Below are 17,656 nucleotides of genomic sequence, written 5' to 3' on the forward strand. Positions count from 1 at the left end.
GTGAAATGCTATCTAGCATATCACATTGCCAGTCAGAGGCATCTTCAGGAAGGATACTAGTTTGTAGAAGTTGAATAAATTCAAGTTGGTTAAAGTAAAAAGTTTTAGTAGATGGAGGGAGCAGGCTTAAGTTAATGGTATGATTTTGTGCACTCAGAGAAGCAGCTGGTAGTAGTGTGTAACCAATATTACAGTTTTAAAGATCCTTGCCATCAGAGCTGTGGCAGGCCTGTTGGCACTCTGTCAAATCCAAATACAGCCTGCAGGTGTTTCCATCAGCATCCCCCAAATAGGCTTCTCTTCTCTGTGGGAAGAGTAGGATCATTTTTTGGGTACTGCCAGGGGCATTCTATGCCAAATCTCTTAACTTCCTTCCACTGTACAAACCAAGAGTTAGAAAGAACCTAGCACCATTAAATCCAGCCTCTACTGCTAAGTGTACAGCCTGTTCAACCTACATGAAAGAAAATGTCTAATTAAAGAAAATTATTTCCTTTTAGGGCAAAAATGGACTTGAGAGGTTGCCAGGACAGAAAGGAAAAGCAGGCCAAAAAGGTGAAAAGGTATGTGTCCTGTTAATCCCCAACAATCAATCAGATACAATTTATTCTTAGATATGTATTAATTTGGTACAGTCTGAGAGAGGCATAAAATATGGAATCACAGAAAGAATTTAAACATCGACTGTTTATTCATGAATGGCTGGATGGCACCACACCAGAATAAGTATTTTTCAAGGATGTGAATAAACTTCAGCAGTAGAAAAAGTTGGGCTTTCACAGAAGAGATAAGGAAGATGTATTGAACACTTAATAAAGAAAAGTCAATTGTTGTATATAACTGCTCTGGGCAACTTACTCTACTGGGTAAGTGATTTAACAGAGGCGGTATAATCATATTACCCTTAGGAAATGAACGTAATTGAAACTTAAACCATCTGAAGTAACAGCTTGTATCTCTTCTGAGATGAAGTGAGATGTACTGGATTAATCTATTATTAAAGTACGTGTTGTACACAAAATTGACATACAGATAGTAAGTCCAAGTGTCAAATTATTAATTCCTTTCATCTGTTTAACAAAACAATACAGGCTTCATAAATTCACAAACATGACCCTTATAAATCCCATCTATTCAGATTAGTTTGAAATGATCCAGAATAATTTAAAAGGTAAAATTACTCTCCAGTACAGGAATCAGGTAATGAGATTGCATGGCAACTCCCCATCTCTATGTATAGCTGTAATAGAAATTTGTTGAGCAGAGTGTTCTCATAAACTGTAGAGAAGTGAAAGCATGTGGGGCAGTCAGGGAGCATCTCAGGTACATCATGATGGAGACACTCTTGCTTTCCTCTGGGACCTGTCTCAGGTACGTGTTCACAAAACCAGGCAGTGTGGGAGACAAACAGGAGGACTTACAAGTCCATGCACAGTCATAGGGCTACCACCTCTCAGAGGTTCCACAGATATGGTGGGATCACTCACAACAGGAGTGCTACAGTGTATGGATACAGGCCCTCCAGGAAAGACAGGCTGGTGTTATGTTTACCCAATTATCCCATCAAAAAAAACCAAACAATATTTAAGGCAGCAGCAATTTTAATTGAACAGTTTAGAAAATATATAAATAAGGGATAATTTGGTTCCAATAATAGCACATAAGCAAAAGATAACCACAGGGTACGGAGGGCAAAGTTCTGGGACCCTTGCCACCTCACGTACAAGCTTCTAAGTGAAAATCACCCCTTATATGTCATGTGTCAATACCATCTCCTCCCATTTTCAGTTCATCATATCTCTATCTCCGCCCTCATTACCACCCTTATCATGCATGCACCACCACTCGGTTTGGTGGTCACACAAGTCTTTGGGGGTCGTCACTGATGAAGACCTCTTCCTCTTTGTCCTTTAATTCACTTTAGGGTTACACATGCGCACCAAGCCAGAACAATGTAAGCCAAGACTAACATATCACTGCATCTACATATCAAGGCAATAAATCCCTTATAATTAGCATTTTCTGGGACTCAACCAGGTTCTTGGTCATTTTTAGCAACTGTATCTTCAGCTTCTTTCCTGTGGTCCTTGAGATCATCTGCTGGGAAGGGGGGGTGGAGCCCCTCCTCTCCCTCTCTCCTTTGGCATTACAACTTTTAACTATTTTATTATTCTCAAATATTAATTACTGTATCAATATTGATTACTGGTTCAATTTTTATCAGCATGAATCATACCTATTTATCACGCTGGGAAGGCAGATTATCATTAAAATACTCTGTCAGTTGCCAGCAGGCATTACAGGCACATAAATGTCATTTGACAATTAGCTTTTTAGGTTTCTTGCAAATCTGCTTTGGTCCTTCTTGTGACCAGAGTTACTTCTAGGGTACTTGGTACTGACATAAATAATTCATCTGTAGGAAACCAAAAAATCAGTCAGGATTCTTTTAATGAAAAAAGAGCAAACTGAAAACATGCCAAGATTATTTTGCAACTGCTGTTAGGTGACCATTCCAATCTTCAGCAGAAAGTGCTACACCTACACTGGCTACTGGAACAGGCCCAGGAACTGATTTGCTGATGGTTCAGACTTGCAGGCATGGTCCCTGACAATGTTTTGGCCTGTATCAAAAAAACCTCACTCAGACAATGCTCAGGCCATCAGTGGCTAACTGCAAGATGAGACTGAGCATAGGCTCTGTACTCCTCCAGTGCCATCCCAGGAAGCTTTTAACTTTCAGATACTCATGCTGATAGAATTCAGTGTATATCTAAAGTTATTTCATGCAAAATGCACAAAAGAACGTGCTCAAAATACTAGCTTTGAACATGCAGGGCTAAAAGGAGTCCCAGAGTCAAGTACCTAAGGATTGTGGGCCCAGCCAGTCTGTTCCAGCTGACCTCACAACCAAAGGCCATCCAGCCTTAGTTTATTGATCAGAATAGCTATCAGAAGGAGAAAATTCTAGCAGCAGGAGAAGCAGCTTAGCTGTAGACAGAAAAAGTTATATTGGAAAGGAAAATACTCCAGTAGTCTATTCCTCATTACTTTTATGGCTACTTTAGTAAAGACCTCTTAAGCTTAGTTTTTCATTTAAAAATTGGATGAATGTTTTCAAGAGACACTTCAAAGAGACGCTGTGAAGTTAGCAAAAGAGTGCTAAAAATCCTAATGATACATTCAAGAGCACTGAGGAAAGCTGACTGCTTCATATGCAGAGCTTTATCTTGGAAATACTTTAAACAGACAATTCCTGCAGTAAAAACAGGACAAACAAGATGCTGTTCTGATCCTCTTTTATACATGTGAATTATTTTTTAGTTATGTTGTTCAGCAAATTGTTTCAATATGTTAATCAGTATGATTTCCTAGGCCTGGCTGTGTTGGTAGGGTGACCAAAGCTTAAAGAATACACAAAAATTCAGAACTGTTATGCTGTCTAAAGACAGTCAGCACCTTTTCCAGTATAACAATATCTAAATTTCAGGAACAGTAGTAGGATCCACCTTCCTTCTTCTGGTTCTTCTAACTGAAAATGGAAAGCCGAGAATGAACTATGTGTCAGTGGAGAATGGGGAGCTGCTGTCACTTTTCCACCATGGTCCATGTTCTGTGTAGAAATACAGCCATGAGATGCTCCTTGGGAATGGATACAGTCAGGCTTCCTAAAAATGACCATGACCTAAATGTGATATCTGAGGTTTTTTCTTTCCTGCACTGCACACAAAGTGGAAGAAATTGCATGAAAACAAGCACTGCCAGGAACTTATGTAATAGTCATTGGAAAAGAGAGAGGATGTTTTAAAATGAATGAAAAGCATCTGTAACTGAACATGCTGGCAGACAGTGAAAATAGCCCCAAATTAATTAAACACACTCTCTCTGGATATGACTGAGGTATCACTATAGGAACCATTTGACAAAGCTGCAGGGAACAAAGAACTGAATGAATGCATTCATCCAATGAACTCTCAAGCATAAAGAGCAAGTGACCAAGAGACAGTTAAAAGTCAGTGTTTCCTGCGATGTAACCAAATATGTGAATTTATAGAACACAATTTAAATGCTCATAAGTCCAGATAGCAAATTGGCAGGTTAGAGGGTAAAGCACAGATCAGTGGAGGCAAAACCTCAACTCTTGGCTTGAGTGAAAAATATTGGACCTGAGCAGAAAAATTATTAAAAGTCACAAACATCTTAATCTGAAGCAATTCAAACTAACTTCAGCAAAATGTCAGAGATGATGTAAGAAAGACAAATTATAAGAAACTGTACTAATTATGAGAGAAAATGGCACATATTTGAACAGCATCTTTCATTGTGTTGGCAGATAAAGGTCAACACACAGAAGAAAAATCATGTTGTGGCAGTATTGAAAAACCATTAGAGAGATTAGCAATAAAATCAAGACATTTACAGATTGAATACCATGGTGTGACCACAGTGATTACATTTTTTTCTGGTTTGGTTTGAGGTTTTTTTGGGTTTTTTTTTTTGGGTTTTTTCTGTTTGTTTTTGGTCTTGGGGTTTTTTTTGTCTGGTTTTTTTTTGGTTTTTTTTTGGGGGGGGGGGTTTGTTGTTGTTGGGGTTTTTTGGTGTTTTTTTGGTTTTTTGGTGTTGGGTGAGGGTTCATATATAATATGCCCTAAAAATTCAAGACTCGCAGTTAAACCTCAGTTTGGCAAGACATATGTACTGCCTAACGCTGTTAATGCTGCTTGTACATTTTCAAATTCATTGCAGAAGTTAGAAAAGGAAGAGTTCTTTCTTCCACTGCCAATGTGAAGATCATGTTCCTTGGGAGCTTGTCTTAGAAATGAACAAAGTCCAACCCGGCTCATAAGCAGCCACTCTTGTGACTGGAGATCCATTGAGATTGTAGCTAGTCCTTATAGTCTTTATATGGTTAAATCCTTGCTGATTTATCTTAATTCCCATTTCAGGGTGATCCTGGTGAGGGATTGCCAGGACTCCCTGGACTACCAGGACCCACAGGACCATCTGCTCCTTCCAGAGGATTAGTGAGTATTTGGGGCTCCCTGTCAATGAGCTCAGCTTGCCACAGAGAAATCCAGAACTAAATAGGAGGTTTTCTCTGGGAAAGTAGCCTGACTGCCACAGAGATAATAATGTTTTCTAAAACATTCATGCAGAAATGCAAATAAATGTACGACTGAAGTGTAAGCTACATAAACACCCAGTATTAACTTTTTAAAACATTGGTGGATGTGTGTGCTCTCATGTGCAAAAGCAACAATATATGGGAGAACACAAAAATTTCCACAAAAAGGCATTCTAAACTTAAATTATTAATTTCTTTCTGCTACTGAACAGAGAAGTGGTTTGACAGTCAGTTATGTTTGCTGTCATTAAATACTAGAACACATACCAACATGATTGCAGTGTTTGTATTTTGAGTGCCCAGTACTCAGGCAATGTTAAAGAATGAGTTTCAGATCCATCTCACTGCAGTACTTGGACTTTTCTCACTATATCCATGAGGATACATGTGCATGCAGCTAAAGAAGGAATCTGGCCTGAATTTTGGGTTCATGGTGTGAGAGCTGATTTTATGCTTAGACATAGATCACCACAGACACCAGTGGAAATCCTGGACTTTTACACAAAACCATCTGTCACACTGGATATCGTGAGCGTTTAACAAGAGAGTCTGAAACATATTCCACTGGCCAAAACGGATTATATGCTCCCCTGATTTTGGGTCTGCTAAATTAAACCAATATATTTCTGCAGCATAAAAACAGATTAACAGTGTTCTGCTGCACTACTGAGCCTGCCCTGATGCTGACTTCAGGAGACCAGCAGGGCAGCTCCAAATCCCTAGGAGAAGGTGCTCCAGGCCAAAAGTTTTACCCAGTCAAAGGTCACTTCTACAAACGTAGCAGGGAACACCAAGTCCTACACTGCCTTTACTTCCTGGTTCTCTGTGACAGCAAGTTTCAAGGCCTTTTATTCTGTGGTGAGATGGAAGAAGTCTCAGTGCAGCCAAGGAATGCATCCTTAATTCCCAAGCATTTGAAACATTCACTTTGGTACTATGATAATTTATTCAGGTAGTACCTTCTCTCTGTGCTTTTCTTTGTAGTCTGCAAAACGTACAAAGCTATGAAACTCACCAAGGACTAAACACTAAGGTGTTTTTTCAACAGAAGGTTTTAGAAATGGCTTCAGTATATTTTCTCCTTATAAAAGTAATCTTTTTAATTTCAGTTGTAGTAACCTAAGAATTGGGCTTTTTAAAGGAGGGATGCATTGTAGGAAACAGGGGTTATTTGTAAGAATCTGCATTTTAGGATATTCTTAATGTTGACAGGTACCTCTCTGAAGTTAAAATTTGTCTGAGATATTATTTCAGTTCACTTAAACAGTTTCATGGCATGTGTGTCCTGCAGGACAGTTATCACTGTGCTCACAGAGCACCTGCAGGCAAGTACAGTGCTCAGTGACTACAAAAGAAGATGGTATGAAACACTAGAAACATAAGTGAAATGTTCTTGTTGTATTATAATTTATTTTACCAGTGACAGACTGCTGTAAGGATATTGATGATGGCTGTATTTTCAGTTAATGTCAAGTAATATTTCCATTTGTCATCTTTAGAAGCAGTAATTTAAAATGGAATTCTCCTAATTTCAGAATAGACTGGAACCCGAAGAATCAGGTTCTGGAGATACTGACAGAGAGACTGAGATTTTAAGGGTAAGCAAATATTGATATTTTTCATGATAAAGAGCTTTATTTTACTCATGCAGGTTGTAGGATTTTTCATAATGCAAGTTTAATACACGCTTAATTTACAGCATCTAGAAAGGATTTGTAGGGTTTCAAGGTCAGAAAAGGCCTAAATGCTTGTGAGTGGGGAAGAAATATGAGACAGGAGGCGGCCACCAAAGAAATAATGGCAGGAGGACTTTTCAAAAGGAGAAAATGCTTTTAATCTGACTATGAGAAGACAGTAAAGAGGAGAGAGATGGGAATCATAGATTCATGGAGTCATAGAAAGGCATAAATGATATCTTTTTCCAGCCCTCCTGCCATGGGCAGGGAAACCTTGCACCAGACCAGGTTGCTCAGGGCCCTATCCAACCTGGCCTTGAACATTTGAAGGGATGGGGCATCCACCCCTTCTATGGGCAACCTGAGACAGTGCCTCAGCACCCTCAGAGTAAAGAATTTCTTCCTAATGTCTAATCTAAACCTACCCTCTGTCAGATTGAAGCCATTGCCCTCTATCCTGTTACTGTAGACCCATGTAAACAGCCCCTCTCCTGCTCTCTACCCAAGCCCCTTTTAGTCAGTGGAAGGCATTACATGGCCCTAATCCTCGCTTTTTTCAATATGGAGTATCTGTTCTAAAAAAATATAAGTGTATCTGTATGAAATGCTTTATGGTGCAGCTTTCTGGTGAACTGAACAGCAGTAACACTGCAGCTTTCTGAGTTCATTATGGTTCCTATGAACTCCAGAATGCTCTAGCACACTGGAGATCTCTGCTTTGTAGCACAACTAGTGATAGGTTTCATTCTCTCAGATTGGTTTCTGCCTCAGGACCCCCCTTCTGTTTCTTTCTTTTTACTCAAAAGTGATTCATATCTTATTCCCAATGCCCATCAGGAGTCAGTTGCCACATGCTGGAAGTTAGCAATCTTGCCTAATTTAGGAGCTTCTTCAGATGCCCTTTGTAGGTGACAAGACAGGTGAGTGCACTGCAGAAGGCTCTGTTCAGTGCACTGAAAATCCAAGATGAGCCTCTTCCAGATAGAATCCTGTACATGGCCCCAAGTCAGAATTAAAGACTCCCTGACTTATAGTGCCATGGCCCAAAACTTCAAACTCTCTGTCTCTGCCTGCTGATGCAACCAGTAACACAGATGAACTTGTACATTTGCAAATGTACTGCTCCTCCTAAAATAACATTTCACTCATTTCCTTCCATTTGTTTAATTTAAATATCTCTGCTCATGTCCATGCAGGATAGATCTTTAGAGCAGAGGCCAGTTTTACAGCACTAAGCAGGTCTGGACCATGAGTAGGGATTCCCAGTTCTCCAGCAATAACATTGACAAACCCTATGAAATGGTAGAGGAGAAAAAACCAACCACTTCCCTCTGTACAATGATGGTTTCTTTATGGTTAAGTCTCTTATAATTAGATCGATCCTTGGGATACGTCTGAGATCTCTACTGGGTTACAGAGAGTTGACACCTTTTTTTTTTGTTGTTTTAAATGTTTCTATTTCAATGCTATGAGGCGGCACAGTTCAGAGAGCACAGGTGAGGGAGGTCAGTGTGACCCTATGTAAGGGCATATCTGTGAAACCAAAATTGGTTCTCAGTAAGCAGAATGTGGGTGGAAACCCCAGCTGAGTTTTATGGTTTTATGAGCCTGAGAAGTCTATGTGAGCTTTTTCCTGTTCCATGTGTATAGCAATGAACCAGGCTAGGATAATTTCTAACACTCCTGCTGATTTACCCAGGGTCTTCCGGGGCCACCAGGCCCTCCAGGACTGCCTGGTCTTCCAGGAAACCCAGCACCTGATACAGGTGTAGGACCGCCTGGGTCATCAGGAGAAGATGGAGCTTCTGGGGAACCAGGCCCTGAAGTGAGTACCCTTTTGTGCAAAAAGCTTGAATCTTATGCAAATTATACAAAAAAAAAAAGTCTTGTTAACTAGCACTAATGCTAGTTAGTTAACAAGTGTTAACAGCACTAATGTACATTTGTCAGACAGATACTGGTGAATCTGGACCAGAATAAATAAAAATTAAGAATGCTTTTGGTTTCAGGAAAATAAAGTTTGCTAAATCACTTACATAATCTTCAGGGAATTTGTAAAATAAACTGAATTTTCCTCTTTCCTCTTCTATCCTTTTCTTCAGCTAGGTAGAAACACTTATTCCTCTGGACATGTGAAATATAATTTTACTGTAAAAAATGCTGCTAAAGTTTGACTTGCAAATAAATTCTCAGTAAAGTGTTTTTTTCAGTGAAGAAAATAATTTTTTTTAGCATTGAACAGCTTTAAACATCCTCTCTGGAATGATGAGATTAGCTCAGCTGTTTGGAGCATGGTGCTAATAAAGCCAAGGTCGTGGGTCTGATCTCTGTGCTGTCCATTCATCTAAGAGCTGCATACGATGATCCTTTCCAATTCAGAACAATCTCTGTTTCGATAAATTTACTAATATAGTTGCCTTATTCCCTATCAACCATCTGCCAGCAGCAGTTGTTCTCAGGACAGGATTTGTCCTGTCCATCACACAGCCCTCAAAGTGAGTAGCCATTTCTGTACCTGACGAGGTGTCGTTAGCATATATCAAGGAAGTGTACAGGTGACAGGTGTTAAAAAGATCTCACTATCTCTCAGCTCTCTTGGAGGGTTTTTTTTTTTGAGGATAACCAAGTTGGGAGTTGATACAAAATCTAAAAAGTGTTTGGCCATCCAGGTGGAAAGCAACATCTTTTGTGCAGAAAGAAATTAGGCACCTGAAAGTCTTTAATATGGAATTCAAGAGTCAAGTGCATGGGAAGCCAAGGAAATCCATTATTCTCTGCATCTACTGATTGTTATATGGATGGCAGTATAAAATAAAAAAGTCTGAAATGCTGACCAGATTTCATCTAATTGCTAAACTCCCAACAGCACATTTTTATTTTCTGAATCCGAGACGGATCAATTTGTATTGAGGATTACAAATGTAATTTTAAGAAAATGCGTTGGCAAGTCTTTCAAAGAAGACAGTTACCCTAATGTTTCATTTACTGCATTTGATAAAGTGCAGTGTTAGATTAAAAGATTCTCTATAACAGCTTCTTTGCAATTCAAACTGTACCTTCAACTTCCATGACAGTGGCTGTTTCCATATCTTTAGAATATGAAGTAATTCAAATGGTCTAGGAAATAGTACTAAAATTTGCCATAAAAGAAAAATGTAAAAAGGAATTAAAAGAAAATGGAGAAATAAGTATTGATTCATTTTTTTTATTTTTAAAAATGAGTGTATTCCCTCTTGTGCAATTTGGGATTTCACAGGCAATAGCATGAAGTACTTGTAGACAGTCAATTTTCTGGTGCAACAGAAATCATTGTTTCAGGATAGTTCCTGGGAAACGTATCTGTTAAAAAAAAGCAGAAGCTAACTGTAAATAAGACAACTAAAGAACATTTTCAGAAGAATCAATCCAGGAGACAGCTACACAGGCTGTTGAAGGAAAACTCCAGATAATAAGAACACAGACCAATGTATTCCCACAATTTCAGATGACCCAAGAAACTGTTATTCTGCTATTCAAAGATTTGCACACATTTGCACATTCTGGATAAATGAGGTGAGCTCAATTCCCAACAGAAGTATTTTTGTTGGGAATCCTCATTAAGTACCACATTAACACATTTGTGTTATTAAGGGTTTTCAGCTGTGAATTCTAATTCCAGAAGACCAGCCAATCACTTGAAGTTGGGGACACGCTTAAGTCCTTGCTAAATCAAGAACTTTGTGATGTAGCACCTCTTCTCTCTACAAACATGCCTTAGAAATGTTTCAGTAAAGGCTGCATTTTATAATGGGAAATACCCCTGCACAAACTCCTTCACAATGCATTTTGTACTGATATGGTATTGATCTGATTAAATACACATTTTCTAAATGCTACATGAAGTTAAATTGACTCATAGCATTGTATAGGGATAGTTTCTATCATAATTTTTTGTTTGAGATAGCTCACAAATATGTTAATATACCCTGAGGAGAATAACAAATGTCCCAGCAATGCTTGCAAGCTACGTAAGAGAGACTGTTCCAAAGCTCTTGGGGAAATTAGCAATTTTAGCACAATGAAGCCTAAAATTGCCAAGCAGTAGAGTGGAAGTAATCAGTAAACTTTAGAATAGTTATTGTTCTTAGCTCAACCTCTTTTCTTACTCTCTTCTGTCTATGTAATCATGACAAAATACAATATGAAAATGTTTGAAACATACTGAAAATATTTCTGATTATTCTCAATATTAAAAAAATCCATTACTTACTCTATGACTTACAGCGCATCCAAAGAGCAAAAGCAGGGTGGGGGGGACAGAGAGAGCCAGAAAAATGAGACTTTGTGATAATTCTGAGAGCATCAGAGGGAAACAATGTTTTCTATCTGCTTTGCTAGCCATTTATATCCTTCTCCAAAAAAGTTGATTAAATTAATATTATTAAAGATCCCCAGAGGCCAGAATACCCTCCTGTAAATGTAGTCAAAGGCTTTCAGAGCCCAATTTAAAAAATGTAGGCTGTGAAACATGCCTGTTACCTTTCATGCATGTCTCGTTACTGTGGGCTGGACTTCAATATCTGTACAGATTTATTGGTTGACCCTACAAACCAGTGTTTCCCAGCCTGCTTGCTCACTCAAATGTATGCAGGATAAAAGTAATGGATACAACACCAGAAACTGGGTGGAAAACTTAATATACACTTTTCAAGGCAAAACTAAAGTGAACAACATGAGCACCATCAACCAAAGCAAAGTGGCAGCACCTTTTCTTCTGCAGAAGGACTCTTTAGAAAGCGTACTGCTCCTGAAAGTGTAGGAATGCACCTCCAGGCTCAGCTACCCAAGAACACCAGGCAAAGTGAGTCTGAACAAGCCAAGCGCTTATTCAGACTGCCCTATGTGGGAAACTGAGGCCCAGCCTCAATGTTCCCAAGGGAGGATATCACTGGAGTTTTATGGATCAAGACCTCTGTCAGCCTTCAGGCTTTTCTGTTTTTAGTGACAGCACAAAAGTCTCCTGTTTGACACCATTCTCTCCATATCTCAACTGCTTTTAGTGATTCTACCACACAGAAACCCTGGCCTTGATTTTGTCAATACCAAGGTTTCCTCAGCTGGGTCTCATCTGGCACTGACATTGCCAAAAGTGTAGATAACTGAGGTGCCTGGGGATTTCAACCCTATCGTGTCTTTTACAGTGTTGTCAAAACCTGCTTGGATAGCACCATAATCTCTCATGCTAAGGTTATATTTACAATATGCTGGGGTTTATTTTTGCTTATAATTTATAATTGTTGTATATAGTTTTCTATTAAAATATTGGTTTGATACAAAGCCAAACTCTCAGAAAAAAGAAATAAAAGTGTTAAAGCTTAGTGGTGGGAGGTGCTACACATTAGTCTTTCATTATGCTGTATCATCAGTTGGTCCCTAATACTTAAACACATGTTCTAGAAATCAAGCTCTCAAGTAGCACCTGCTTTAGATTTACTGTCATCTATAGGGCCCTCAAGGTCCTCCTGGCCGTGATGGAGTGGCTGGCCCACCAGGATGGAAGGGAGAAAAGGTGAGTTAAATGTCTGTCTTGCTCCTATGTCAGTGCAAAATCTTGGTCAATTCTAGGCTGTAAAAATCGTAAGCAGTTGTCTCTGCAACCTAATAGCATCTGGCTTCAGTATTTTTCAATGGAATCCAGATACTAATGACTTATTAGAACACATCTCAAAAGGCATATTCAGAAATCCATGACTTCCTATTGGCTATTGTCTCATTTTCTGAAGCATGCAATATTTGATATGCAGTATGAACTACTCTGTTGTGATTTGCCACTCAAAAACCAGTAGTGACTGGGCTCGGACAGGTGAATCTGGAGGGGGAAAGGGAGAGCTCCAGTTAGCCCAGCCTGGCACAGAGTGACAGCACATTATATGACAGGGGAGAAGAGTCTGAAGGAGCACAGACCATTTAAATTGGCAAACAAGAGACAAAGTCATGGCCTACACTGGCTGGGCACCAGATGCCCACCAGTGAAAAGCTGATGGGTCAAGATAAGGACAGAAAGATCATTCGGCAATTACTGTCACATGCAAAACAGGCTTGACTTGGGGAAATTAATATAATCCATTGCTTATCAAAACATCATCTGAGCACCATTTTTTATACCCCACTTCAAGAAGGCTGTGAAGAAAACAAAGACAAAGACTACAAGCCAATTTCATCCTCTAATGAGCTTCAACAGCACACCTTACGCACAAGAAATTGAAAGTAAATTCCCAAGTGTACATTTTAAGCTCACACACTGTAACAGAAATGAAAAGGCAAGTCTTAAATGGCCAGAATATTGATTTAATTTTATCTCTGAAGGCAGGAGGTTCTGAGTTGTGATATCAAAAGCCTGAGGCTGGTAAAAGTGCAGCACCCATGGGAACCAGCACCAACCCAGAAAGTGCAGTATGTGTATTGCGAAGCAGGCACCTGAAACCCGTGTCCATTGTAATCAGTGGTGTGTGTTTTACATGAGGGAGCCTAAGAACAGAAAGAAGTCTAGCTGAAGTAAACAGAACATGAATCACATACTATAGGAGGAGATTGATGGGGAAAGAGAAGCAATTTAAGAGAAATTAAATTTCTTTTAAACTCATAATCTTCTAAAAAAAGGGCTGCAATATTTTGCCTCACCGAGTCTGTTTGCTGCATTCTGTACATTTGATAAAAGTTCCATTAGAATTGAAGCACTATGTTTCTGCATCTGTTCAATACAAATAGGAGTATTTTTCAATTTTTACTATATTTTTTCTGAAAGCCTTGATTTATTTTATATTGTAGTATCTGTTTTGTTCTTTATTTGAAATTAATCCAGAGAAGATAACCAGAAAGAAACAAACAACAGAATGTACTGAAAGTAAATTCAGTTTGTTCATTGAGTGACATTCAACATGGAGTTTAGCCATTGCTTTTAGAAAAAAAAAATAGATCATGTTACTGCTGGTGCTTACTCATTTTTTTTCAGACTTTACTCAAGAAGTATTTCTGCTGAGTGAGTAAGGACAGGAGCTTGTCAACATAAAAATTTTTCTCTAGATCCAGAGCAATTTTGAAAATAATTATTAGCATGCATTGTGTTTCTGTCTATTCCATGTAATAGAAATGGAAAAAAACCAGTAGGCAAGTAAGGTGTATAAAAGCAAATATTGATGAAATCTTGATTGCAACAGAGGAATTTTAAAATATTCCTAATCATCACATCCTGTGTTTAGAAGGGCGACCTGTACAACTTGAGCAGGACCAGTTTCCATTTCTGTTAGAGCCCATAAGAATTTTGGCATTTGTGTTCAGAAGCCGGTGGATGTGACCTGCAATGTTTAATTCTCTGTGCTCCAAACCCTTAAAATCTGCAGCAATAATTGAAATACAAGGTCGAGTCCAGTCAGCATACCAGACCAGTTATCAATGTGTTATTGTAACACCTGAATTACAGATTGTTTCCTTTTTAACTGAGAGGTCTGAGGCTTCAGATAAAGGGCTCCATGTAAAGGACATCAAATTAAACAACACAGAAATCTGTGGGCATTTGTATTAAGGAAAAAATACCATAAATATGTTTTTGTTGCATAATGGTCTTATTCTAAGTATGCATAATTTATTTTCTTTTACAGGGTGATCAAGGTCTACCTGGGTCTGCTGGTCCAAAGGTAACAAAAAAGTGTCTTTATAGAATGACAGTATCACTGTGATACAGCGCATTACTGAAAAGGGCTGAGAAACCTTGGAGACTTACTGTGTAACCTAAGTTTCTCAGCTGGCCAGCATGCTTCCCTATGAAGTGTCCTGTAGTCAGGTAACCTTGGCTGGACACAGCTCTATCAGCCCCTTCCAAATGGGACTGGGGAGAAAGAATAAGACAGAAAACAACTTGTAGGTTGAGATAAAGTGGTGTTTACTGAAACAAAAAGAAAGTGAAAATTTCCATTTGTATAAACAAAGAGAAAAAAAGTTTAATCTCTACTTCCCATCAGTGAGTAATATTCAGCCACTTCCCGGGAAGCAGTTGCTCTGGAAGGCAAATACTATAAAACAACGAATGCTGCCCATTCCTCATCCTCTCCCCCATAGCTTTTATATCTAAGCTGACATCATATGGTACAGAGTAACCCTTTGGTTAATTTGGGTCAGCTATTTTTTGCTTAGTTGTGTCCCGTTCCAGGATATTGCCCACTCCCAGCCCACTTGATGGGAGGAGGGGATGAGAGAATTGTTAAGGAGACAGTGCTGATGGTGTGCCAGCACTGCTCAGCAACAGACAAAACACTGGTATATAATCAACACTTTTCCAGCTACCAATGCAAAGCACAGCACTGTGAGGGCTGCTGGGGGGAAAACAAACTCCAGCTCAACCAGAACCAATACACATGATCAGCAGGTTGAGAGAGGGAATACTCCCTCTCTACTCTGTCCTCATGAGAACCCACCTGGAGAGCTGTGCCCACCTCTGGGACCCCCAGCAGAAGAAAGGCATGCACCTGTTAGAACAAGTCCAGGGGAGAGCCATGACGATGATCGATCGATGATCTCTTCCTGGGGATGTTCAAGGCCAGATTGGATGTGGTTTTGAGCTACCTGGCCTAGTGGAAGGTGTCCCTGCCCATGGCAGAAGGATTGAAACTTGATGAGCTTTCCAACCCAAACCATTCTGTGATCCTGTGAAACTACTTATTTGCCTTTGCTTAGACATATTCAGTATATCAATAGTCTGAATTTTTATTTCAGGGTGATACTGGAGTCACTGGATCAATAGGCCCCAAAGGAGAAGCTGGCCCTATTGGGTCTCCTGGAAAACCTGGACCGCCTGGGCCTCCTGGACCCCCTGGACCTCCTGGACCACCAGGACCAAGTTACAGCTCGGGATTTGAGGTATTTTGCTATTCTGAAGCTTGTTGTAAGTATGGATATATTTCCTCCAGAAGAAAGACAATGTACCTGTATATTTCACAGGTATTTAAGTCTGAATTGATGACAAAGTCATTTGTTCTAGACTGAAATTTGCCAAGGAGCATAAATACAGAAGAAGACACATGTTGCTTATTTCTGACCTCATGGTCTGTTCTACTTAGGACAAAAATATTCTATTTAAAATATAAAATTGCAGATGTTACTTTTTCTACTTCTGAGAATAATACCTTCATCACTTAAAAATATGAGATCAGGCCAGCTCAAGATGAGCTTTACATATCATTTAAGAACTGCTCATTTGGATAATGTTGTTGGAGCAGAAAGTGCCTTGCAGTAAAGAAAGGCAAGGGAAGAACACTCAGGTTCAAGAATTAGAGCTGCTGCATTAACATTTTTGTGAAGAGAAACCAAGAAACTGTCATTATCAATATTCGTATTTGTGTCTCCACCTTTTTCTTCCTTATTTTCCATGCATTTTTCAATTCTAATTTACCTGTGTGGCTCAGCAAAGTCTTTCTAGAGTTTTTTATATCACGTGATATAATTGAATTGGCACAGTAACTCAGGGTAGCCTCATCAGAGAAGCATGTTTGACCAAAATTACTGGCCCTCTGTAGAGAGGCAGCAGTGAAGTAGTGGTGTTTAAAGATACCAGTTTTCCTACACATTTCTCTTAGTATCTACTCCAACTCTTCTGTATTTTTCTTTTCTTTACTCTACAGACACTTTGAGGTGCCACAGATGTGACCACTAGTGCTTGTTTAGAGACCTAATTTGCTTTCTGATATCTGACTAAAGAATATTGTACTATATACACTACTGGTTAACAATCTCACTGGTGTCAGTGAATTTCAATGGACAAAAATCTCTCTATCAGTTCGTAAGTTCTTAATTGCCAGCACTGAAATTGTTAGCAAGAAGCAGCTTGCAGTCTAAGCAAACAGTCCTTTGCCTTGTCTTAGGCACACTCCAGTGGTAGACAGTCTCCCCTGAATAAATATCTAGGTGTCTCAGAATGAGTTAAGGACCACTGGCTAGTCAGATCTTCATCCCCAGCCTGGTCTGAGTTTTAGCCCAGAATGATAGCTTCTCTGACTTATAGTCATCTTCTGTGGCCTCTGAGGACCCATTCTCCAATTTTCACCATTTGCACTATTTGACTAAAATGCAACATGCCCTTATTATGTCACCAAAGAGTTCTGCAATTATGTGCTAAGGATCAAGCTCTGCCACTTTTAATACCTAAGTCTCAGAGGAGAAAACTTAGCAGATGAGCAGGAAAGGGTGAAAACTGGGAGTCCCCACTTTTATGGAGGCAAATGCAGAAGGATTTGAGCCCTAACTGCAGTAACAGTATCTTGACTGGCTTCATCTTGAATTTTATGTAGTACAAACAAAATTGGTATGATTGTCATTTCCCTGAGAGGAATACTACTTTAAACAGGCTTACTAGCTGTAGCTGATCTTTTGGATGCCTACCCCTGCCATCTGTTGAGGCAGCACCATGGTCTGCCAGTTTGTTAGGGTGACACTACCTTTTGGCTGGCAGTCTGTTTATTGCAATAAGGCTGTTGCTGCAAAATACTCCTGTTAGCACTTGTTAGCATCTGTGATCAGCTATGTGCAAAAATCAAATGGCATGGTGTTTGCTGGCACTTATGCTTGCCAAAAGAACAGTTTGAGCTGTAGAAGGTACCTGGTAAACCCATTAAATACACGCAGATGTCAAAAGAGATGATGTGTTATATAAAGCAGGCATCAAGCACTCTCTTAAAGGGAAAAACAGACTGGCACAATGCAGTCAAGGGAAAGGGCCCCGAAACACAGTGTAGTTTACCCTTCACAGTGAAGAGTTTGCTTTAACAGGCCAAAGAGAATAAGAGTAGATTTTCTGTTGGTGTTCTGATACACTGATAGCTGATGG

General features: G+C 39.4%; 1 protein-coding gene across 4 annotated transcripts in view; it reads left to right on the forward strand.

Annotated features, from left to right (window-relative positions):
• Positions 1-17,656, forward strand: part of COL15A1 (collagen type XV alpha 1 chain) — a 122,016-nt gene that overhangs the window by 54,765 nt on the left and 49,595 nt on the right. For 3 of the 4 annotated variants that reach the window (XM_064705109.1, XM_064705110.1, XM_064705113.1), the window contains exons 10-16: positions 501-563; positions 4,947-5,024; positions 6,661-6,723; positions 8,501-8,626; positions 12,287-12,349; positions 14,439-14,474; positions 15,550-15,693. In XM_064705109.1, coding sequence (XP_064561179.1) covers positions 501-563; positions 4,947-5,024; positions 6,661-6,723; positions 8,501-8,626; positions 12,287-12,349; positions 14,439-14,474; positions 15,550-15,693 — 573 coding nt within the window. The remainder of the gene's footprint in view (positions 1-500; positions 564-4,946; positions 5,025-6,660; positions 6,724-8,500; positions 8,627-12,286; positions 12,350-14,438; positions 14,475-15,549; positions 15,694-17,656) is intronic. The other variant, XM_064705112.1, reaches the window with a different exon arrangement.

This window comes from Zonotrichia leucophrys, chromosome 2, assembly GCF_028769735.1.
Source record: "Zonotrichia leucophrys gambelii isolate GWCS_2022_RI chromosome 2, RI_Zleu_2.0, whole genome shotgun sequence".
Lineage (NCBI taxonomy): Eukaryota > Metazoa > Chordata > Aves > Passeriformes > Passerellidae > Zonotrichia > Zonotrichia leucophrys.